The sequence below is a fragment of the Epinephelus lanceolatus genome, chromosome 9 (assembly GCF_041903045.1).
Source record: "Epinephelus lanceolatus isolate andai-2023 chromosome 9, ASM4190304v1, whole genome shotgun sequence".
Taxonomy (NCBI): domain Eukaryota; kingdom Metazoa; phylum Chordata; class Actinopteri; order Perciformes; family Serranidae; genus Epinephelus; species Epinephelus lanceolatus.
Genome location: NC_135742.1, coordinates 12,235,144 through 12,259,891, shown reverse-complemented (window position 1 = coordinate 12,259,891; position 24,748 = coordinate 12,235,144). Strand labels below are relative to the sequence as shown.

At 40.6% G+C, this 24,748-nt stretch overlaps 3 protein-coding genes and 1 long non-coding RNA gene across 9 annotated transcripts in view; 1 reads left to right on the top strand and 3 right to left on the bottom strand.

Moving 5' to 3' along the window:
- The window catches only part of LOC117252424 (UDP-glucuronosyltransferase 2A1-like), a 19,132-nt gene extending 14,590 nt beyond the window's left edge, over positions 1 to 4,542 (bottom strand). The window contains exons 1-5 of one of the 3 annotated variants that reach the window (XM_033619291.2): positions 3,651 to 4,541; positions 3,318 to 3,466; positions 3,022 to 3,153; positions 1,951 to 2,038; positions 1,167 to 1,386 (exon numbers count right to left, since the gene is read on the bottom strand). In XM_033619291.2, the coding sequence (XP_033475182.2) occupies positions 1,167 to 1,386; positions 1,951 to 2,038; positions 3,022 to 3,153; positions 3,318 to 3,466; positions 3,651 to 4,374 (1,313 nt within the window). In that variant the 5' untranslated portion in view covers positions 4,375 to 4,541. Of the gene's footprint in view, positions 1 to 1,166; positions 1,387 to 1,950; positions 2,039 to 3,021; positions 3,154 to 3,317; positions 3,467 to 3,650 lie in introns of all 3 variants that reach the window. The other 2 variants (XM_078170571.1, XM_033619290.2) reach the window with 2 other exon arrangements.
- LOC117252426 (uncharacterized) overlaps positions 1 to 13,217 on the top strand; it is a 15,673-nt gene extending 2,456 nt beyond the window's left edge. For 2 of the 3 annotated variants that reach the window (XR_013492007.1, XR_013492006.1), the window contains 3 exons: positions 5,787 to 5,882; positions 12,008 to 12,119; positions 12,332 to 12,683. This is a non-coding gene — a long non-coding RNA (uncharacterized LOC117252426). Of the gene's footprint in view, positions 1 to 5,786; positions 5,883 to 12,007; positions 12,120 to 12,331; positions 12,684 to 13,111 lie in introns of those variants that run through there. The other variant, XR_004501322.2, reaches the window with a different exon arrangement.
- Positions 5,418 to 11,511, bottom strand: LOC117252423 (UDP-glucuronosyltransferase 2A1-like). Its single transcript, XM_078170570.1, has 6 exons — positions 10,753 to 11,511; positions 10,406 to 10,554; positions 9,793 to 9,924; positions 7,857 to 7,944; positions 6,407 to 6,626; positions 5,418 to 6,023 (listed from the first exon to the last, which is right to left on the bottom strand). Exons 1-6 carry the CDS (start codon positions 11,474 to 11,476, stop codon positions 5,732 to 5,734), a joined length of 1,605 nt encoding a protein of 534 aa, XP_078026696.1. The 5' UTR covers positions 11,477 to 11,511; the 3' UTR covers positions 5,418 to 5,731.
- Positions 12,894 to 24,748, bottom strand: LOC117252422 (UDP-glucuronosyltransferase 2C1-like). Of its 2 annotated transcripts, XM_033619287.2 has the most exons (7): positions 23,976 to 24,748; positions 18,419 to 19,045; positions 18,071 to 18,219; positions 17,458 to 17,589; positions 16,892 to 16,979; positions 13,737 to 13,956; positions 12,894 to 13,357 (listed from the first exon to the last, which is right to left on the bottom strand). In XM_033619287.2, exons 1-7 carry the CDS (start codon positions 24,697 to 24,699, stop codon positions 13,072 to 13,074), a joined length of 2,226 nt encoding a protein of 741 aa, XP_033475178.2. In that variant the 5' UTR covers positions 24,700 to 24,748; the 3' UTR covers positions 12,894 to 13,071. The 2 variants fall into 2 exon arrangements, with proteins under 2 accessions (XP_033475178.2, XP_033475177.2); XM_033619286.2 differs by lacking the exons at positions 12,894 to 13,357; positions 13,737 to 13,956; positions 16,892 to 16,979; ... (1 more) ...; positions 18,071 to 18,219; positions 18,419 to 19,045 and adding exons at positions 20,405 to 21,019; positions 21,399 to 21,618; positions 22,314 to 22,401; positions 22,941 to 23,072; positions 23,652 to 23,800 and having other exon boundaries at positions 23,976 to 24,741.

The window sequence follows — 24,748 nt, the reverse complement described above, 5'->3', positions numbered from 1 at the left end:
ACCTTTTAAGGGATTTAAGTGAGGGCTTAGGCTATTCTGTTCCCCTTCTCTATGGTGATGTTCTTGATGAATGAACCCAAAGTGAAGACCACAATGCCAGGGTCTCCAGGATAAACCCCTAACCCTAACTCCACAAACCCCTAACCCTGAGAGACAACCCTGGCAGAGGCCTCTAAATTTATAGTCAACTGTATTCTGAATTTATAGTCAACTATATTGACTTCCAACCAAGAATACAGACACAGCTCTCACTCTTGTCAGTTTGCCAGATCTTTCTCGTGGCCATCTGAAAATCCTTCCAGTTGGTAGCCTCTGCAAACTAATTGCATACCTGGGTTTTCACTATGGTGACAGCCAAAGTAGCAGCTCTTCTGGCCTTTCAGTTGATATCACTCCCCCTTACATATCAGCTTTGTTTTTTTTCTCTAGGATTCTAGGTCCCCTCCTTGCCTGCCACCCAGCTGGCAATGCATTCGAGCCTAGTGCCTGTCCCTGTGGGCAGTGTGCCCACAGGGCGGCAGCTCCAGGTTCTTCTTTTGGGTTGTGTCCATCCAACAAGGCCATTAGGAGCTTCCCTCCCAGGTCTGGCTACATGAGGGGGGTACTGGTTTCCCTATTCCTGATGACTCGCTGCAACTCCTTTTTGGCTGATTCATGGGGTCTGTGAATCAATCTTAGTCTGCCCACCACCCCACCCAAGAGGAGCAGTTGCTCCTTCAAGATTAGATGACTATTCTTGAAGGGAAAATTTGTCTTTTGAATACCTTTTATTAATGACCCATTGCTGAAACCACACCAAGCAGCAGCAAAGTGTGGCTTGCTGCGACAATAAAATTTTTCTGCAGCTGGGAGGCTTGTGTATGTGTTTCAGGAGGGAAGAAAATTTGTTGTAAAATAGATCATCTCGCAGGAGTCACAGGACTTTGTTTACTGATTGGCTGCGGGTATGTTCTGGCCACAATTCACCAAGAAAAATATACAATACACAACTTTTAGTTTGGCTGCACTTTGCCATAGAATCAAATGGCCGCAGCTTGCAGAGCTTGAAGCTGCCGCAGCAGCTTTCCATGGACATTGCATGGCATTTTGCGGCAGATCCCACTTACCAGCTGCTTTATGTGTTTCTGGCATAAAAAAAACAACTGCAGATAAGTAAAATAACTTACGATTTGTCATTGATGACGGCATTGACTGCATCTCTCAGGTCCTCGGTCTTCATGAAGTTCAGGTCTACAGTAACTGCAGCTCCCTTAGCCTTCATATGGACCATATTGTGTGGCTGGTCAGCGAACATGGGGATGCCCACCATAGGAACACCATGGTAGATGGCCTCGTAAATCCCATTTGCGCCACCATGGGTGATGAATGCTACGGTCTTGGGGTGACCTGATAGGTTACCAAAAATCATGAAACCTACATTATTTTTCAAACCAGAACAGGCTGTTAAAGCACATGTCATCACTTCTGTATGATGTAACTGTAATAAGTATCTAAACTGGACATTGGCAAGGATTGTGAGTGGAAGTTTAATAGATTAGATCCCAGAGATTCTTTGGAAAAACTGCAGAAAACTACAGTGCGACATCACAAGGTCCACCACAAGGATTTGTGCTGAAGTGCCATGAACTTATGGTGGCAATAGAGGAAAAGGGGGTCACCAAAGTCATTTGGATAAATTGTACAGAATCATGTATATGAAATACCAGTATGTAAAAGAACTTATTAATGTGTAGTGGTTGGAAAAATCCTCGTCTGTGGATTGCCTCTTGCCAGAGAACAAACTTCACCAAAATATTCTTACTAGGTTGTCTTTCCTACTGTATGTCCCCTTAGGATTTCGTACTGCCCAACTTAATAATGACAAAACCCACTGCGGTGGATACCCAAATTTATTTAATATTAGAAGTCATGAGGATTACTGTTGAAGATTTTCATAAAAGCTTTACTTGCCCAGTAGGTCATTCTGAGGAATCCAGTCATATATTCTGGTGTTGGCACCCAGAGTCGCTGGTTTTTCTCCACTGTATCTCCACAGCACCTATAAACAACAGTAGAAAACAGTTTTCAACTAACACAGTTAGTTTCAATTACATATAAAATACAAATAAAATTTATCTAGTGTGATTTGTCATCCTTGATCCATGATTCCCATAAAATCCTTTGATAGGTTTTCCTTGCCTTATGTCCCATCCCAATTTCCTGATTCAACCAGAAAAAATGCAGTGATGTTACTCTAAGTTTACCATTTATTACCATTAACTGTCATGTGTTTCTGCTGTCTGACCTCTTACCATCATACGCTCATTAACTTTCTTGCAGGGAGGGGTTGGTTTCATTGAATGTCAAAATGGTGTGAAAATCAATTTTAGACTTAAAGGTCCAGGTAAAGGTTTTAGGATTTAGTGGCATCTAGCATTGACGTTCCAGATTGCCTGTAAGAGAAGTACAGTGCTTAATGTAAAAATGTGATAAAGCGAATGGTCCTATCTAAAGCCAGTGTCGGCTTGTCCATTTGGGCGACTATAGAACAACATGGTGGACTTGGTAGAAGAGGACCCATTTGTTATATGAATATAAATGGCTCATTCTAAGGTAATGAAGAGACATTGATTGTAATTTTCAGGTGACTATACACTAAATAAAACACAGTAATATACAATTTCTGCCAAGAGATGCCCTTCAATCCTACACACTGGACCTTTAAACATTACTCCAGATTGGATAATTCTTCAGCGTAAACACTTTGTTGCCTTTTTTTTTTTTTTCTTTTTAGTTACATCACCTTATTTTGCAGTTTCAAGCAGCAACTTCCAAAGCAATTGGTGCCATGTCAGGACATCAGTCATCAATCAAATAGCATTGCATTCACTAACTGTGTTTTGGAAACTCAAACCAAAAAGAGTCTTTTTATAAGAAAAACATTTAACATAGTCCCTGCTTACAACTGCTTTGTCATGTGACAGCAATGTAACAGTATGCCATCAACACCCTATTTCCAGTTGGCACACAGACTATACTGACCTTTTGTGGTAACTGAGCAAGAGCTGAGGCTATCATGTTTCCCTTATCTGTGGTGATGTTCTTGATGAACGATCCCAAACTAAAGACCACAATGCCAGCATCTCCAGAACTCTGTACAAACTCTTCCATATCCTGCAAGAGGAGTAACGTTACCAAACGTTATGCAAACCAACCAGCATTTTCCTTTTTTCCCCCTCAGCATACCATTTGCTTTATTCTCTTCATTGTTTAAGTCAGGAATACTGTGACGGTGTGATAAAACATTAATAGGTGTGTGATAGTGGAGACAGCGTTACCTCTGGTAAAGGTTTAGCAGGTCTGCAGTGGATCCCACCGATGAATTTGAAGTTAGGGAGAAAAGGACGAGGGAAATCAAAGTCCCAATAGGTTCGCATCAACCAGATGTCTGCTCTACCCAACATCTCACAGGCACTAGTGGGTTTTCCTGTCACGATGCAAAAGTAATGCCTGTCAGCTGCACATCTCAAAGTATCACCAATACTTATGATTCTTAATTTCATATTTACTTAAAATATAAAATTATTGATGTAAGTGATTTGATATTAAAGCATTGCAGTGAATCAAAATCAATCAAATCATCATTTGACTTGCTGAGCTGAGTTGCTCACCTTTGACATCAGAGTAATATTTATCTAATTCTTTCCACAAAACATTATTGGTCACAGCATCATGCAGTGCGTAGAAGAGGAGGTTCCACACTCTCCTTGAGAAATTCATCTTGTCAGTCAGTTTGCTCATAGCGGCAGGGACAAAGGAAGGAGGAGTGGGTAGCTGACCACAATGTCTCTCCCAGTTATGAGCAAGGGAAAATCGCACGGAGAGGACCAGGGGGATGCCCAAAATATCTGCTACTAAGTCACTGCCGGGATAGATGGGGTCAGCCAGGAGAAGGTCGTATTTTCCCTCCTTCAGCTTCTTCATGATGGTCTCTGATTTCACCACGCCATCCAAAAACTTCAAAGAAATCTGCAGGTACTCCTTTGTGATATCCATGTGTCTGATGTACATCTTCAAGTAGCTCATATGATCAATCTCATACATGGAGAAGTGAATATAATCCTCATAAAACTCTTTTATGGTCTCCACTGAGATAGAGACATTGAAGGGTTCATGGCCAAAGCGAGAAGACTCACTGGTGTTCATGAACATTGATGTGCTTGGGACCAGAACCGTCACCTGGTGTCCCCTGTCAATCAGCGACTCCAGCACAGGCTTCATGTTAATCCAGTGGCTGCCTTCAGTGTACCACACCAGAATGTTCCCTCCATTTGCGCTCTGTGTCACACAAAGTAGCAGCACGACACAAACAAAGAGATGTTGCCCCAGCTTCATGATGAAAACTGGCGGGTTCTGCCTGAAAAGGTACTCCTTGAATAGGAATTATTGACAGAAAAATCTGAACTCTGGCTCATAGTTTATGTTTATGCTGCATGGCATATTGGATAATGGACCCACCCCCAAGCAAATGGTTAAAGACAGTGGTAGTAGATTAATGTCAGAAGTGTGTGTGTGTGTGTGTGTGTGTGTGTGTGTGTGTGTGTGTGTGTGTATGTGTGGTGGGGGGGGGGGGTTGGGGTGGGGGCAAAATCTTTGTCTGTTTCTGTAGTTGTAGATAGATCAGAGGCACGTAGCCGATGGCTCATTGCAGAGAAGGCCAGGACCTGTAGTGGGCCCTTATACAACCTATAGGATGTACAGAGATGTGAGACAGATTAAAGGGGAAAACTATGAAGATGGAGGGACAGAATGGAAGGAAATGGGGATTACAGTAAGGTGTGCCATTTCAGTGCCATGGACATGGTGGTAGATTTATCATTAAACAGTGACCTGCTGATATTTAACCGTCCTGTTATGTTACAGGTCAACATCAGTCTGTCTAAAGTTTAAAAAAAAAATTTAATCCACTGTTCCATCCAACAATCACCAACTCTGGGTTGGTTGAAATAATGTAAAAATAGGTGTAAAAACAAGATGTGAAAATAAGCTGTTTTCTGGTGCGGTCTTTCTGCACTCTCTCTGCTGTTGTGGGCATGACACTGGCCAGCTGTTGACAGTCCTCTTAACTCTTCCTCATAAGCTCAGCTACCTGTTGCACCATAGTGACCTCAGGTGGTGCTTGGATGTACACTACATGCAAAATATCTTCATTATAGCTTCTCCAGTACATAGAGATGATATTGATGATATTGAAAATCGGCCTCGCTTTTGCCTCCTGTGTTTGTGCCATCAGGAGTGGGTGCAGACACATAAATGAACATAACAAATTCCCTTTGTTTTTTCCAAAAATTACATCAGCCATTGGACATTCAGTGGTTGATGTCTAATTGGTCTTAGGTGCAGTTGTCTCTATTTATAATGTAAAGCAAAAACATGGTATTTGTTCAGGCTGTTTTTATTTCAGTTTACAGGCTTACTGAACTTGAGTTTATGGTGACAAAACAAGTGAAATAAATGGCACAACACATGGTACATTGTTTGGAGATTCATGATAATACTGGACACCGTAAAGTAATTTTTTAATGTATTTTCACTTTTTTTGTCAAAATTATTAATTACAAATTTCTGGATCTAATCCACATATTCCAATCCAGGGCATTATGCTTACATCACATGATTTAGACCAACAGGACAACCAGAAAACTGTTGTTTTTCAGCCATTACTTATTTAACCAACTACATGTCCGTTCATTTACTCAGCCTTTCTCTTTCTCTTTCTCTTTTCCTTTCTGCCACAACACCCCCAGAGGCAGAAACTGCAGGTCTTGATGAAGAGAAATACGAGAAGCAGAATGATGGCAAGGAGGAAGGCCAGGACATCCAAGCTGTGATACTGGTACCAGGTGAGCTCATGGGCCTGAACCCTCAGATGCTCAGCCCCTTTGTTTCTCATGGTGTACTCAATCCAGAATACTGCCTCATCCAGAGGACTCATTGGTCTGTCATGATGGATGCTGGACAGCTGCATGACATTTTCCTTGTACCTATGAATGTTAATATACAGGTGGAAATGTGGATTTAGGTCTTATGTATTTTTTTTTATATTCATACTTAAGTTTCTTTGCTTTACCAAGAATAGGGATAAAACAGGTTGAATTATTTAGTTTCATGTATTCTAAAGCCTAAATATCAAAAGGAGGGAACCAATACATGAGGAGAAATGGCCATCCAGTGGTTTAGTAATTTCTTTGTGACCTTGAAACTCTGTGTTGGTAATTAAACAGAGTCACACTGCATTCCACCATGCCTCCTTTATAGCATGTTGTCAATCTTGCATCTGTATTATTAATGTGAAGTCTCCAGAAATGCAGTAATTTTTCAATAAAACTCTAAAACAGACTAAGTGCAGATAGGTAAAATAACTTACGATTTGTCATTGATGACAGTATTGATAGCATCTCTCAGGTCCTCAGTCTTGATGAAGTTCAAGTCTGCAATAATTGCAGCTCCCTTAGCCTTCATGTGGACCATGTTGTCTGGCTGGTCAGCAAACATGGGGATACCCACCATGGGAACACCGTGGTAGATGGCCTCATAAATCCCATTTGTGCCACCGTGGGTGATGAAAGCTCTGGTCTTGGGGTGACCTGATAGGTTACCAAAAATCATGAAACCTACATTATTTTTCCAATCAAAGCAGGCTCTTGAAGCACATCTTATCACCTCTACATTATGTAACTGCTGTAAACATATACTGGACTTTGGCAAAGGCTTGTAAGTGGAAGCTATCTAGATCAGATCCCATAGAGACTTTGGAAAAACAGCAGAAAGAGACAATCATACACCCAGCCCCCCACCTCAAGGATTTTTGCTTTTATCACACCTTTTCCACACTTTGTTTTTTTTTTTTGGTCCAAGTCAGCCTTAAGCTGTGTCCCAGTATAATTTCCTAAATCTAAGCAGGTAATAAGTGTGTACTGTATGCACACTTTAAAAGGGGAAGTAAACATATACACTCAAAGCAGTCAGAATGTAAACTAAACAACGCTTAATTTTTATGTGTGGACACTATTGTCACACAATGTAAAGTACAATATAAATGAAGGAAATGCACACAGCCTGAAAAAGCTAATTGTGGATGTTGGTCAAACAGTTTTAGGCATGCTGTAGTAAAACAGGAAATAATAACATTTTTGGAAAACCATCGTTCTGTGTGAAGTTGACAATGACATCACAAAGTTGCAGTTTGAGTGACATCTGACACTACAAGCATTGTATCATTTCCTGTTTGTCCAAAATGCTTCTGTGCCGGTGATAGCTGCGGCAGAAGGCTTTGTGTTTTCCAGTTGTCTGTCCGACAGTTCGTCCCATCCTCGTGAATGCAGTATCTCAAGAATGCCTTGAAGGAATTTCTTCAAACAACCACTTCAGTGATCAACTGGTTAGATTTTGGTGATCAGAGGTCAAGGTCATTGTGACCACGTCTTCTTGATTCTTGTGTGTGTGTGTGTATATATATATATATATATATACACATCTATATATACACATCTTGATCAGTTGATCAAAACCACAAATAGATAGATGAATGTGTGTGAAACCCTTGTAGTATGGAATTGAGACACAGCTTTGTTGTGTGGACCTGTTTGCATAGTTAACTTTTTACTGGATGAATATCACCATCTGAAATGACATTCTCTTTCTTGCCAGACAACAAAGTTCATCAAAGTATTCTTGCTATGTTTTATCTCCTACTGTATGCCCCTTTGGGATTTTGTACTGTCAAACTGAATAGTGAAATAAATGTGGTGGATACCCCAATAAATGTAAAAGTCATAAGAATTACTGTCGAAGGCTTTTATAAAAGCTTTACTTGCCCAGTAGGTCATTCTGGGGAATCCAGTCGTATAGTCTGGTGTTGGCACCCAGAGTCGCTGGTTTTTCTCCACTGTATCTCCACAGCACCTACAAACAATAGTAAAAACACTTTCAGACCCACACAGTGCCAATTTTATTTTATCATAGACCATATAGCAGTACATTTAATTAGGGTTTAAAGGGAAATTTCGGTTTATTTCAACTCGTCTCCTATTGACCTAAATTTGTTTCAAGTCACTAGTGACATAGACATAATAGTTAGCCGTTAGCCTAGATACAGCTGTAGCGTCAGACCTATTAAAACGTAATTGAACGGGCATCCTTTCAAGTGCAAAGTTAGTCAACTAAACAAGCTTTTTCTCCACAAAGACTGCCTCATATCATTAGGATAAATGTCAGAGAACATATAGAAAACGACATGTAAACGTGTTGTCTTACCTTACCGGTGTGCTGCCATGTTTGTTGTTTACCATTTAGCTAAGGCTGCAACCGGTCCCATTCCTTGCAACAGAGGCATTCCTCTTCTGTGTGCATTGGGGCACAGCATTCACAGGTAACGTTACACCACCAATCTCCAGAGCTAAAGCCTTCCAGCAGCCATTCCTCCTCTGTCGTCCTCTAATGTTACCTGTTGTGCCTCTCTCTCTCTCCTCCTCCGTTCTTCAATTTCACGAAGCTCTTCGTCAGTGCATTCTGGCTCAAATAAATGAGGGCGGCCATCGACTCTTGATGTGGAAAGCCTATATACTAACATTCCACATTTAGGTGGTCTTCAGAGTTGTTGTCTTACCTTACGGTGTGTTTACCATTTACCTCTGCTTCCCAAAGTGCGGCCGAAATCTCGCGAGAACAAGCAGCAGCAGCTGCAAGGCAGAACCGGACAGTAGCCTGAAAAGTTCATTCATTTATTTTATGAAAGATTTATAGAATAATGGCTGACTTTTTGCCAGACTTCGACTTTGTGGAGGAGGAATTTGATTTTGCAGAGTTTGATGGCCGCCCTTATTTATTTGAGCCAGAATGCACTGACGAAGAGCTTCATGAAATTGAAGAACGGAGGAGGAGAGAGAGAGAGGCACAACAGGTAGAGGACGAGAGAGGAGGAATGGCTGCTGGAAGGCTTTAGCTCTGGAGATTGGTGGTGTAACGTTACCTGTGAATGCTGTGCCCCAATGCACACAGAAGAGGAATGCCTCTGTTGCAAGGAATGGGACCGGTTGCAGCCTTAGCTAAATGGTAAACAACAAACATGGCAGCACACCGGTAAGGTAAGACAACACGTTTACATGTCGTTTTCTATATGTTCTCTGACATTTATCCTAATGATATGAGGCAGTCTTTGTGGAGAAAAAGCTTGTTTAGTGGACTAACTTAACTTCACTTGAAAGGATGCCCATTCAATTACGTTTTAACAGGTCTGACGCTACAGCTGTATCTAGGCTAACAGCTAACATGCTAACTATTATGTCTATGTCACTAGTGACTTGAAACAAAATTAGGTCGATAGGAGACAGGTTGAAAAAAACAAAATTTCCCTTTAAGGATATGGGAAAATAATCTAATTGTGAATTTTTTTTTTTTTTTTTTTTAGACCAAAGTTGCTTATCTTTATCTTCAACTTTATCTATCATTTTATTGCTGTTGAAAAATAAACATGAATCTTACTGATCTCCCGTCAGTAACAGTTTTGTTAGAATCACACAAATGAAATTTCACAGACTGCAGCTCTACTGCGCATCCACCGTTTCTTTTCCTCTAGACCACACACTCATTATGCACACAGTACGCTACGCTACTCTTACAACAATGTAATATGCAGACAGACGTGGATGCTCTTAAACTGGGCTTCGACCCATTTTCACAGTAGTATTGCGAGCACTAGAACTTGTGTATGGCACGTTAATTCCATGTGGCACATAGAGATTGTCCTCTGACCTTTTGTGGTAACTGAGCGAGGGCTGAGGCGATCATTTTTCCCTTCTCTGTGGTGATGTTCTTGATGAATGACCCCAAAGTGAAGACCACGATACCAGCATCTCCAGAACTCTGCACAAACTCTTCCATATCCTGCAAGAAGAGTAACGTTACCTCAACGCAAGCCAACCAGCATTTTCTTTTCTTTCCTCAGCATTTTATTGTCTAATTCTCCTCCCTAGTTTAAAGGAATACTTCACCCACAAAATCACCATTAGTATGTCTGTAACTCACCCAATGTTATATTGAATTTGCTAAGAAAGCCTTGTCTTTTTCACATGCCTCAAAGATAAATGAAGAATCTAAAAACAGCCAACATTCTTGATGAATTAAAACAAAGGGGGACTGCATTTAACAAAAGCAACAGACATCAAGAATGTTTACTGTTTTTGGATTCTTCATTCACCGTGGAGGCACATAAGTAAAACAAAGTTTTCGTATTGAATTAAACTCAACATGGGGTGAGTTACAGAAATACTAATGGTGATTTTGTGGGTGATTTTCCTTTCAGTCAGGATTACTTCGGAGGTTAAATAAAACATTAATAGGTGTGTAATAGTGGAGACAGCGTTACCTCTGGTAAAGGTTTAGCAGGTCTGCAGTGGATCCCACCAACGAATTTGAAGTTAGGGAGAGAAGGACGAGGGAAATCAAAGTCCCAGTAGGTTCGCATCAACCAGATGTCTGCTCTACCCATCATCTCACAGGCACTGGTGGGTTTTCCTGTCACGATGCAAAAGTAATGGCTGCTAGCAGTACATTGAAAAGTATAACAAAAACGTCAGATAATTATTATTATTATTATTTTTTTAAACAATAAAGTGTTAAGTGTGTTGATAGATAAACATTGTGATTTATCCAGTCATCATTGGACTTCATGTGATCCATAAAAAACAGTTGTTACACACAGTTGTAGCTCACCTCTGATTTCAGAGTAATATTTATCTAATCCTTTCCAAGAAACATGATCGATCACAACGTCCTGCAGTGCGTAGAAGAGGAAGTTCCATACTCTGTCTCGGAAGTCCATCTTGTCAGTCAGTTTGCTCATAGCACCAGGGACAAAGGACGGAGGACTGGGTAGCTGACCACAATGTCTCTCCCAGTTATGGGCTAGGGAAAACCGCAGGGAGAGGACCAGGGGGATGCCCAAAATATCTGCTACTAAGTCACTGCCGGGATAGAGGGGGTCAGCCAGGAGAAGGTCATATTTTCCCTCCTTCAGCTTTTTCATGATGGTTTCTGATTTTACCACGCCATCCAAAAACTTCAAAGAAAACTGCAGTTCAACCGTCATCATATCCATGTATTTGATGTACATCTGCAAGTAGCTCATATGATCAATCTCATACATGGAGAAGTGAAGGTACTCTTCAAAAAACTCCATCATGGTCTCTATTGAGACAGAGACGTTAAAGGGTTCATAGCCAAAATGAGAAGGCTCACTCGTATTCATGAACATTGATGTGCTCGGGACCAGAACCATCACTTTGTGTCCCCTGTCAATCAGCGACTCCAGCACAGGCTTCATGTTAATCCAGTGGCTGCCTTCAGTGTACCACACCAAAATGTTCCCTCCATCTGCGCTCTGTGTCACACAAAGTAGCAGCAGGACACAAACCGAGAGACGCTGCCCCAGCTTCATGGTGCCTGTTTGTCAAAGCGGAAGTTGGCCAGATTACCTTTAAAATGTACCTCTGGAAAAATAATTATCAACAAACAAAGCTGACCTCTGGCTTGTAGGTCCTCTTTGTGCTGCATTGCACATTAGATAACAGACCCACCCCAAGCAAATGGCTAGAGGTAAAAGGTAACGGCTCTAAAGTTGACAGTCTTACAGTATTACAAGACAAGAATAATTTCTATGCTGTACTAGAAATCCATGGAAAGTAAAAACAAACTTTAGCTCCCCAGATTTTAGTTTAACTTTATCTCTTCACAGCTAACAGACATATAATGCTGCTTGTGCTGTTTTTTTTGTTTTTTTTTGCTGACAGTAAGAAAGGAACTAGAGAGCATAAGTGTGAACGTCATACTCCATTAAAAGACAATTTGATCTGTTCTCATATAAGATCACTAGAGGGCACAGTTGACCTGTGCTGTACTTGCAATGAGGCTTTCTTCTCTCAGCACATTTCACTCTTATGATTTGATTTTTCTGTTCTGATGGTTAAAGCCCTCAAAAGGATCTGTCATCGATGTAGAGCCCCAAACTCTGTGACACAAACTGGCAAACACCTGCAAGGAGGAGTGTAAAAACAACAATGGAAAAGGTGTTTCATGGAAAGGTGAGTACACCAATGTTTTATGCTTTAAAAACATCCAAAGTGTTTACTTTACAGCTTACACCATCAGATCATTGTCTATATTTTTAAACTTTGGACCTGGATGTCAGGTGTTCCAGGTAGGAAAAGACATAAAGAGAGATTATTCCATAACTTCTTACCAGTGGGAACATGTCTAATTGCTTTGGTTTTATGTTTTGTCCTGTCTTCACCAGCTGCATGTCCATGATTCTCTCAGCCTGGATGGGTCCATGTTTATCGTCTCCAGACCTCTGTCAGATACGAGCTGTCCTGGGGTCTACTCCTTGAATTGTGAAATAGTAATCGCCTTTTCTATAATTTTCTTCATGCTGAGCACCAAACCCCAACTAAACTCCAACTAAGTTGTGGAAGTTATGTCAGAATCCACGATTAAAAATGGTGATATATGACCACAGAAATTTATTCTCACGTAAAAGTAAAACTAATGTGTTTTTTAAAGAAGAAAATGTAACTTTGGGTAACTGACATAATGGAAATTAGATCACACTTGTCTGCAATTGATGCTGGAACAAACGAGAAGAGTGTCCACCTACAGTATGTTGAGATGCAAATTCATGGTGTTGTCCATGGAGAGTCGAACAGTGTTTTTACTTCAGTTTACAGGTTGACTTAATCTGAGTTCACGGTGACAAAGCAAGTGAAACAAGTAGTACAAAACATGTTACATCATTTTCATCATCATCATTATGAGTTTCACAGTCATACTGGACACTGTAGAGAGATTTTTTGAATGTGTTTTCAGTATTGTTACCCAAATTATTTATTTCAAAGTTGTGACAGTTTCTGGTCCCATGCCACAAATTACAGTCCAGGGCACTGTGGTTACATCACATGATTTAGACCAACAGGAGAACTAGCGGACTGTTTTTTTATCCATCGTTTTTTTTTACCAGCTTCATTTCAGTTCAGTCAGTTACTCAGCCTTTCTCTTTCTCTTTTCCTTTCTGCCACAGCACCTCCGGAGGCAGAAACTGCAGGTCTTGATGACAAGAAATATGAGGAGCAGAACGATGACGAAGAAGAAGGCCAGGACATCCAAGCAGTGATACTGGTACCAGGTGAGCTCATGGGCCTGAACCCTCAGGTGCTCGGCCCCTTTGTTTCTCATGGTGTACTCAATCCAGAATACTGCCTCATCCAGAGGACTCATTGGTCTGTCATGATGGATGCTGGACAGCTGCATGACATTTTCCTTGTACCTATGAATGTTAATATACAGGTGGAAATGTGCATTAATGTGTTATGTATTTTTATTTTCATAATTTAGTGTCTTTGCTTTACCAAGAATGGTGATACAAAAAGTTTAATTCTTTAGTTTTTGTTATTTTAATACCTAAATATCAAAAGGAGGGAACCAATACATGAGGAGAAATGGCCATCCAGTGGTTTAGTAATTTCTTTGTGACCTTGAAACTCTGTGTTGGTAATTAAACAGAGTCACACTGCATTCCACCATGCCTCCTTTATAGCATGTTGTCAATCTTGCGTCTGTATTATTAATGTGAAGTCTCCAGAAATGCAGTAATTTTTCAATAATACCCTAAAACAGACCAAGTGCAGATAGGTAAAATAACTTACGATTTGTCATTGATGACAGTATTGATAGCATCTCTCAGGTCTTCCGTCTTGATGAAGTTCAAGTCTGCAATAATTGCAGCTCCCTTAGCCTTCATGTGGACCATGTTGTCTGGCTGGTCAGCAAACATGGGGATACCCACCATGGGAACACCGTGGTAGATGGCCTCATAAATCCCATTTGTGCCACCGTGCGTGACAAAAGCTCTGGTCTTGGGGTGACCTGATAGGTTACCAAAAATCATGAAACCTACATTATTTTTCCAATCAAAGCAGGCTCTTGAAGCACATCTTATCACCTCTACTTTATGTAACTGCTGTAAACATATACTGAACTTTGGCAAAGGCTTGTAAGTGGAAGCTATCTAGATCAGATCCCATAGAGACTTTGGAAAAACAGCAGAAAGAGACAATCATACACCCAGCCCCCCACCTCAAGGATTTTTGCTTTTATCACACCTTTTCCACACTTTGTTTTTTTTTTTTTTTTGGTCCAAGTCAGCCTTAAGCTGTGTCCCAGTACAATTTCCTAAATCTAAGCAGGTAATAAGTGTGTACTGTATGCACACTTTAAAAGGGGAAGTAAACATATACACTCAAAGCAGTCAGAATGTAAACTAAACAACGCTTAATTTTTATGTGTGCTGTTGATTGACACCATTGTCACACAATGTAAAGTACAATATAAATGAAGGAAATGCACACAGCCTGAAAAAGCTAATTGTGGATGTTGGTCAAACAGTTTTAGGCATGCTGTAGTAAAACAGGAAATAATAACATTTTTGGAAAACCATCGTTCTGTGTGAAGTTGACAATGACATCACAAAGTTGCAGTTTGAGTGACATCTGACACTACAAGCATTGTATCATTTCCTGTTTGTCCAAAACAATTAGGTAAGTTAACTTTTCATGCTTCTGTGCCGGTGATAGCTGTGGCAGAAGGCTTTATGTTTTCCGGTTGTCCGTCCGACAGCTCGTCCCATCCTCGTGAATGCAGTATCTCAAGAATGCCTTGAAGGAATTTCTTCAAACAACCACTTCAGTGATCAACTGGTTAGATTTTGGTGATCAGAGGTCAAGGTCATTGTGACCACGTGTTCTTGATTCTTGTGTATATACATACAGTACAGGCCAAAAGTTTGGACACACCTTCTCATTCAATGGGTTTTCTTTATTTTCATGACTATTTACATTGTAGATTCTCACTGAAGGCATCAAAACTATGAATGAACACGTGGAGTTATGTACTTAACAAAAAAAGGTGAAATAACTGAAAACATGTTTTATATTCTAGTTTCTTCAAAATAGCCACCCTTTGCTCTGATTACTGCTTTGCACACTCTTGGCATTCTCTCGATGAGCTTCAAGAGGTAGTCACCTGAAATGGTTTTCCAACAGTCTTGAAGGAGTTCCCAGAGGTGTTTAGCACTTGTTGGCCCCTTTGCCTTCACTCTGCAGTCCAGCTCACCCCAAACCATCTCGATTGGGTTCAGGTCCGGTGACTGTGGAGGCCAGGTCATCTGCCGCAGCACTCCATCACTCTCCTTCTTGGTCAAATAGCCCTTACACAGCCTGGAGGTGTGTTTGGGGTCATTGTCCTGTTGAAAAATAAATGATCGTCCAACTAAACGCAAACCGGATGGGATGGCATGTCGCTGCAGGATGCTGTGGTAGCCATGCTGGTTCAGTGTGCCTTCAATTTTGAATAAATCCCCAACAGTGTCACCAGCAAAACACCCCCACACCATCACACCTCCTCCTCCATGCTTCACAGTGGGAACCAGGCATGTGGAATCCATCCGTTCACCTTTTCTGCGTCTCACAAAGAAACGGCGGTTGGAACCAAAGATCTCAAATTTGGACTCATCAGACCAAAGCACGGATTTTCACTGGTCTAATGTCCATTCCTTGTGTTTCTTGGCCCAAACAAATCTCTTCTGCTTGTTGCCTCTCCTTAGCAGTGGTTTCCTAGCAGCTATTTGACCATGAAGGCCTGATTCGCGCAGTCTCCTCTTAACAGTTGTTCTAGAGATGGGTCTGCTGCTAGAACTCTGTGTGGCATTCATCTGGTCTCTGATCTGAGCTGCTGTTAACTTGCGATTTCTGAGGCTGGTGACTCGGATGAACTTATCCTCAGAAGCAGAGGTGACTCTTGGTCTTCCTTTCCTGGGTCGGTCCTCATGTGTGCCAGTTTCGTTGTAGCGCTTGATGGTTTTTGCGACTCCACTTGGGGACACATTTAAAGTTTTTGCAATTTTCCGGACTGACTGACCTTCATTTCTTAAAGTAATGATGGCCACTCGTTTTTCTTTAGTTAGCTGATTGGTTCTTGCCATAATATGAATTTTAACAGTTGTCCAATAGGGCTGTCGGCTGTGTATTAACCTGACTTCTGCACAACACAACTGATGGTCCCAACCCCATTGATAAAGCAAGAAATTCCACTAATTAACCCTGATAAGGCACACCTGTGAAGTGGAAACCATTTCAGGTGACTACCTCTTGAAGCTCATGGAGAGAATGCCAAGAGTGTGCAAAGCAGTAATCAGAGCAAAGGGTGGCTATTTTGAAGAAACTAGAATATAAAACATGTTTTCAGTTATTTCACCTTTTTTTGTTAAGTACATAACTCCACGTGTTCATTCATAGTTTTGATGCCTTCAGTGAGAATCTACAATGTAAATAGTCATGAAAATTAAGAAAACGCATTGAATGAGGAGGTGTGTCCAAACTTTTGGCCTGTACTGTATATATATATATATATATATATATATATATATATATATATATATATATATATATATATATATATATATATCTATATATACACATCTTGATCAGTTGATCAAAACCACAAATAGATAGATGAATGTGTGTGAAACCCTTGTAGTATGGAATTGGGACACAGCTTTGTTGTGTGGACCTGTTTGCATAGTTAACTTTTTACTGGATGAATATCACCATCTGAAATGACATTCTCTTTCTTGCCAGACAACAAAGTTCATCAAAGTATTCTTGCTATGTTTTATCTCCTACTGTATGCCCCTTTGGGATTTTGTACTGTCAAACTGAATAGTGAAATAAATGTGGTGGATACCCCAATAAATGTAAAAGTCATAAGAATTACTGTCGAAGGCTTTTATAAAAGCTTTACTTGCCCAGTAGGTCATTCTGGGGAATCCAGTCGTATAGTCTGGTGTTGGCACCCAGAGTCGCTGGTTTTTCTCCACTGTATCTCCACAGCACCTACAAACAATAGTAAAAACACTTTCAGACCCACACAGTGCCAATTTTATTTTATCATAGACCATATAGCAGTACATTTAATTAGGGCTTAAGGATATGGGAAAATGATCTAATTGAGATTTTTTTTTTTTTAGACCAAAGTTGCTTATCTTTATCTTCAACTTTATCTATCATTTTATTGCTGTTGAAAAATAAACATGAATCTTACTGATCTCCCGTCAGTAACAGTTTTGTTAGAATCACACAAATGAAATTTCACAGACTGCAGCTCTACTGCGCATCCACCGTTTCTTTTCCTCTAGACCACACACTCATTATGCACACAGTACGCTACGCTACTCTTACAACAATGTAATATGCAGACAGACGTGGATGCTCTTAAACTGGGCTTCGACCCATTTTCACAGTAGTATTGCGAGCACTAGAACTTGTGTATGGCACGTTAATTCCATGTGGCACATAGAGATTGTCCTCTGACCTTTTGTGGTAACTGAGCGAGGGCTGAGGCGATCATTTTTCCCTTCTCTGTGGTGATGTTCTTGATGAATGACCCCAAAGTGAAGACCACGATACCAGCATCTCCAGAACTCTGCACAAACTCTTCCATATCCTGCAAGAAGAGTAACGTTACCTCAACGCAAGCCAACCAGCATTTTCTTTTCTTTCCTCAGCATTTTATTGTCTAATTCTCCTCCCTAGTTTAAAGGAATACTTCACCCACAAAATCACCATTAGTATGTCTGTAACTCACCCAATGTTATATTGAATTTGCTAAGAAAGCCTTGTCTTTTTCACATGCCTCAAAGATAAATGAAGAATCTAAAAACAGCCAACATTCTTGATGAATTAAAACAAAGGGGGACTGCATTTAACAAAAGCAACAGACATCAAGAATGTTTACTGTTTTTGGATTCTTCGTTCACCGTGGAGGCACATAAGTAAAACAAAGTTTTCGTATTGAATTAAACTCAACATGGGGTGAGTTACAGAAATACTAATGGTGATTTTGTGGGTGATTTTCCTTTCAGTCAGGATTACTTCGGAGGTTAAATAAAACATTAATAGGTGTGTAATAGTGGAGACAGCGTTACCTCTGGTAAAGGTTTAGCAGGTCTGCAGTGGATCCCACCAACGAATTTGAAGTTAGGGAGAGAAGGACGAGGGAAATCAAAGTCCCAGTAGGTTCGCATCAACCAGATGTCTGCTCTACCCATCATCTCACAGGCACTGGTGGGTTTTCCTGTCACGATGCAAAAGTAATGGCTGCTAGCAGTACATTGAAAAGTATAACAAAAACGTCAGATAATTATTATTATTATTATTTTTTTAAACAATAAAGTGTTAAGTGTGTTGATAGATAAACATTGTGATTTATCCAGTCATCATTGGACTTTATGTGATCCATAAAAAAACAGTTGTTACACACAGTTGTAGCTCACCTCTGATTTCAGAGTAATATTTATCTAATCCTTTCCAAGAAACATGATCGATCACAACGTCCTGCAGTGCGTAGAAGAGGAAGTTCCACACTCTGTCTCGGAAGTCCATCTTGTCAGTCAGTTTGCTCATAGCACCAGGGACAAAGGACGGAGGAGCAGGTAGCTGACCACAATGTCTCTCCCAGTTATGGGCTAGGGAAAACCGAAGGGAGAAGACCAGGGGGATGCCCAAAATATCTGCTACTAAGTCACTGCCGGGATAGATGGGGTCAGCCAGGAGAAGGTCATATTTTCCCTCCTTCAGCTTTTTCATGATGGTTTCTGATTTTACCACGCCATCCAAAAACTTCAAAGAATACTGCAGGTCAACTGTCATCATATCCATGTATTTGATGTACATCTGCAAGTAGCTCATATGATCAATCTCATACATGGAGAAGTGAAGGTACTCTTCAAAAAACTCCATCATGGTCTCCATTGAGACAGAGATATTGAAGGGTTCATAGCCAAAACGAGAAGGCTCACTTGTATTCATGAACATTGATGTGCTTGGGACCAGAACCGTCACCTGGTGTCCCCTGTCAATCAGCGACTCCAGCACAGGCTTCATGTTAATCCAGTGGCTGCCTTCAGTGTACCACACCAAAATGTTCCCTCCATCTGCGCTCTGTGTCACACAAAGTAGCAGCAGGACACAAACCGAGAGACGCTGCCCCAGCTTCATGGTGCCTGTTTGTCAAAGTGGACGTTGGCCAGATCACCTTTAAAATGTACCTCTGGAAAAATAATTATTAACAAACAAAGCTGAACTCTGGCTTGTAGGTCCTCTTTGTGCTGCATTGCACATTAGATAACAGACCCACCCCAAGCAAATGGCTAGAGGTAAAAGGTAACGGCTCTAAAGTTGACAGTCTTACAGTATTACAAAACAAGAATAATTTCTATGCTGTACTAGAAATCCATGGAAAGTAAAAACAAACTTTAGCTCCCCAGATTTTAGTTTAACTTTATCTCTTCACAGCTAACAGACATATAATGCTGCTTGTGCTGTTTTTTGGGTTTTTTTTTTGCTGACAGTAAGAAAGGAACTAGAGAGCATAAGTGTGAACGTCATACTCCATTAAAAGACAATTTGATCTGTTCTCATATAAGATCACTAGAGGGCACAGTTGACCTGTGCTGTACTTGCAATGAGGCTTTCTTCTCTCAGCACATTTCACTCTTATGATTTGATTTTTCTGTTCTGATGGTTAAAGCCCTCAAAAGGATCTGTCATCAATGTAGAGCCCCAAACTCTGTGACACAAACTGGCAAACACCTGTAAGGAGGAGTGTAAAAACAACAATGGAAAAGGTGTTTCATGGAAAGGTGAGTACACCAATGTTTTATGCTTTAAAAACATCCAAAGTGTTTACTTTACAGCTTACACCATCAGATCATTGTCTATATTTTTAAACTTTTAACATGGGAGCACCTGGATGTCAGGTGTTCCAGGTAGGAAAAGACATAAAGAGAGATTATTCCATAACTTCTTACCAGTGGGAACATGTCTAATTGCTTTGGTTTTATGTTTTGTCCTGTCTTCACCAGCTGCATGTCCATGATTCCCTCAGCCTGGATGGGTCCATGTTTATCGTCTCCAGACCTCTGTCAGATACGAGCTGTCCTGGGGTCTACTCCTTGAATTGTGAAATAGTAATCGCCTTTTCTATAATTTTCTTCATGCTGAGCACCAAACCCCAACTAAACTCCAACTAAGTTGTGGAAGTTATGTCAGAATCCACGATTAAAAATGGTGATATATGACCACAGAAATTTATTCTCACGTAAAAGTAAAACTAATGTGTTTTTTAAAGAAGAAAATGTAACTTTGGGTAACTGACATAATGGAAATTAGATCACACTTGTCTGCAATTGATGCTGGAACAAACGAGAAGAGTGTCCACCTACAGTATGTTGAGATGCAAATTCATGGTGTTGTCCATGGAGAGTCGAACAGTGTTTTTACTTCAGTTTACAGGTTGACTTAATCTGAGTTCACGGTGACAAAGCAAGTGAAACAAGTAGTACAAAACATGTTACATCATTTGGAGTTTCACAGTCATACTGGACACTGTAGAGAGATTTTTTGAATGTATTTTCAGTTTTGATACCCAAATTATTTATTTCAAAGTTGTGACAGTTTCTGGTCCCATGCCACAAATTACAGTCCAGGGCACTGTGGTTACATCACATGATTTAGACCAACAGGAGAACTAGCGGACTGTTTTTTTATCCATCGTTTTTTTTTACCAGCTTCATTTCAGTTCAGTCAGTTACTCAGCCTTTCTCTTTCTCTTTTCCTTTCTGCCACAGCACCTCTGGAGGCAGAAACTGCAGGTCTTGATGACAAGAAATATGAGGAGCAGAGCAATGACGAAGAAGAAGGCCAGGACATCCAAGCAGTGATACTGGTACCAGGTGAGCTCATGGGCCTGAACCCTCAGGTGCTCGGCCCCTTTGTTTCTCATGGTGTACTCGATCCAGAATACTGCCTCATCCAGAGGACTCATTGGTCTGTCATGATGGATGCTGGACAGCTGCATGACATTTTCCTTGTACCTATGAATGTGAATATACAGGTGAAAATGTGCATTAATGTGTTATGTATTTTTATTTTCATAATTTAGTGTCTTTGCTTTACCAAGAATGGTGATACAAAAAGTTTAATTCTTTAGTTTTTGTTATTTTAATACCTAAATATCAAAAGGAGGGAACCAATACATGAGGAGAAATGGCCATCCAGTGGTTTAGTAATTTCTTTGTGACCTTGAAACTCTGTGTTGGTAATTAAACAGAGTCACACTGCATTCCACCATGCCTCCTTTATAGCATGTTGTCAATCTTGCGTCTGTATTATTAATGTGAAGTCTCCAGAAATGCAGTAATTTTTCAGTAATACCCTTAAATAGACGAAGTGCAGATAGGTAGAATAACTTACGATTTGTCATTGATGACAGTATTGATAGCATCTCTCAGGTCCTCAGTCTTGATGAAGTTCAAGTCTGCAATAATTGCAGCTCCCTTAGCCTTCATGTGGACCATGTTGTCTGGCTGGTCAGCAAACATGGGGATACCCACCATGGGAACACCGTGGTAGATGGCCTCATAAATCCCATTTGTGCCACCATGGGTGATGAAAGCTCTGGTCTTGGGGTGACCTGATAGGTTACCAAAAATCATGAAATCTCCATTACTTTTCCAACCAGAACAGGCTGTTAAAGCACATCTTATCACTTCTGTATAATGTAAAAGTAAAGGTAAACATTTTGACCCATTGCTGGATTGCGCTGTTTTCATGGGAGTGCAGCCCGGTACATCACTAGTAGTTTGGAAAAAAGGATGGACAACACTTAAGTGAGAGCGCTGTTGTACTAAGAAATCGAGCATTCTGTTTCTATATGAATTAATAAATTGTTAAGTTTCACATTTACTGAGCCCAGAGTACACTCTGCACTGTGGGTTTTACGGGGAATGATATATACTAACAGCACATTGAATTAACGGTCCAGCTCCAAAAATAGAACATCAATTGATGGAGGAAAATCATGATATCATGGTGGTCACCTCCACAAATAAATGAATGTGTGTGAAACCCTTGTAGAATAGAATTGGGACGCAGCTTTATTGTGTGGACCTGTTTGCATAGTTAACTTTTCACTGGATGAATATCACCACCTGAAATGACGTTCTCTTTCTTGCCAATCAACAAAGTTCATCAAAGTATTCTCACTATGTTTTATCTGCCCCTTTGGGATTTTGTACTGTCAAACTAAATAGTCATATTAGCGATACCCTATTAAATGTAAAAGTCATAAGAATTACTTTCAAAGGCTTTTATAAAAGCTTTACTTGCCCAGTAGGTCATTCTGAGGGATCCAGTCGTATATTCTGGTGTTGGCACCCAGAGTCACTGGTTTTTCTCCACTGTATCTCCACAGCACCTACAAACAATAGTAAAAACACTTTCAGACCCACACAGTGCTAATTCTATACCATAATGCATATGATGCACATTTTAGTTGATGAAATGTAAAACAAAGAAATTGTTTGTTGCACAGGCTGTACATTTCTTCATTTCCATATAATTTTGTGTCAAAGAAACAGGGAGCCACTGGAGATGGGCTGAAGAGCTGCATGTGGCTCTGAAACCAAAGGTTGCCCACCCGTGGTATATATTTTAACCAGAAAAAAATGCCATGCCACTATAACTTTATTATCATTTATTGCAAATCATGAGTTGCTGAAGTCCAGCCTCATCATAAGCTGATTAACTTGCTGGTTTTATTGAATGCTTATCATCGTGAAGGTTGCTTCAGCGAGGGGCACCTTGGTAGTGCCCAGGAGTTTAACTGGAACCTCTCCAGCCACCAGCCCACACTTTGTAGCTGGACTGAGCTGAACTTGACCTGCCGCCTTGTGTAGGTCTAACTCGGCATCATTCAGGTTAATTCCATGTGGCACATAGAGATTGTCCACTGACCTTTTGTGGGATCTGAGCAAGGGCTGAGGCGATCATGTTTCCCTTCTCTGTGGTGATGTTTTTGATCAGTGATCCCAAAGTGAAGACCACGATGCCAGCATCTCCAGAACTCTGCACAAACTCTTCCATATCCTGCAAGAAGAGTAACATTACCTCAACGCAAACCAACCAGCATTTTCTTTTCTTTCCTCAGCATTTTATTGTCTAATTCTCCTCCCTAGTTTAAAGGAATACTTCACCCACAAAATCACCATTAGTATGTCTGTAACTCACCCAATGTTATATTGAATTTGTGAAGAAAACTTTGTCTTTCTCACATGCCTCAAAGATAAATGAAGAATCCAAAAATGGTGAACATTATTGATGACTTGAATTAAAGGGGGACTGCATTTAACAACAGCAAAACTATTTCAAAACATCAGTTTACAAACTCTCACATAGCTCTTGCAGAATAAACCACGTCTTATTTTCCCAGGTGTCTGCTCAGAATTTCCCAAACACATGCATTTTCACTAAAACCTTGCCTTTTTTAACCCTGACTCCTTTTACTTTAGGTCATTTAGAATTTTTACTGTTTTTGGATTTAACTTAACACAAGGTCAGTTACAGAAATACTAATGGTGATTTTGTGGGTAATGTTCGTTTAAGTCAGGATTACTTCGGAGATTTAATAAAACATTAATAGGTGTGTGATAGTGGAGACAGCGTTACCTCTGGTAAAGGTTTAGCAGGTCTGCAGTGGATCCCACCAACAAATTTGAAGTTAGGGAGAGAAGGACGAGGAAAATCAAAGTCCCAGTAGGTTCGCATCAACCAGATGTCTGCTCTACCCATCATCTCACAGGCACTGGTGGGTTTTCCTGTCACAATGCAAAAGTAAGGGCTGCTAGCAGTACATTTATTTTCTTAAAACATAAAACTGTTGATGATTGTTTTGATAAAAAAAAAAAAAACAATTGCAATTAATCCAATCATCGTTAGACCTGTGACCATGCGATCCATAAAAAACAGTTGTTACACACAGTTTTTGCTCACCTTTGATTTCGGAGTAATATTTATCTACTTCTTTAAAAAAAAAGTTATCGACCACAGCGTCCTGCAGTGTGTAGAAGAGGAAGTTCCACACTCTGTCTCGGAAGTCCATCTTGTCAGTCAGTTTGCTCATAGTGCCCGGAACAAAGGAAGGAGGAGCGGGTAACTGACCACAATGTCTCTCCCATGTATTGCCTATGGAAAACCGCAGGGAGAAGACCAGGGGGACGCCCAAAATATCTGCTACTAAGTCACTGCCAGGGAAGACGGGGTCAGCCAGGAGAAGGTCATATTTTCCCTCCTTCAGCTTCTTCATGATGGTCTCTGATTTTACCACGCCATCCAAAAACTTCAAAGAGTTCTGCAGATTGTCCTTCATCAGCTCAATGAATCTGATGTAAATCTGCAAGTAACTCATATGATCCATTTCATACATGGAGAAGTGAAAGAATTCTTTCATAAAGTCCTCCATTGTCTCCTTTGAGACAGAGACGTTGAAGGGTTCGTAGCCAAAGCGGGAAGGCTCACTGGTGTTCATGAACATTGACGTGCTCGGGACCAGAACCGTCACTTTGTGTCCCCTGTCAATCAGCGACTCCAGCACAGGTTTCATGTTAATCCAGTGGCTGCCTTCAGTGTACCACACCAAAATGTTCCCTCCATCTGCGCTCTGTGTCACACAAAGTAGCAGCAGGACACAAACAGAGAGACGCTGCCCCAGCTTCATGGTGCCTGTTTATCAGCTTGCTGTGGCCGGATCCTTTTCAAAAGCCGCT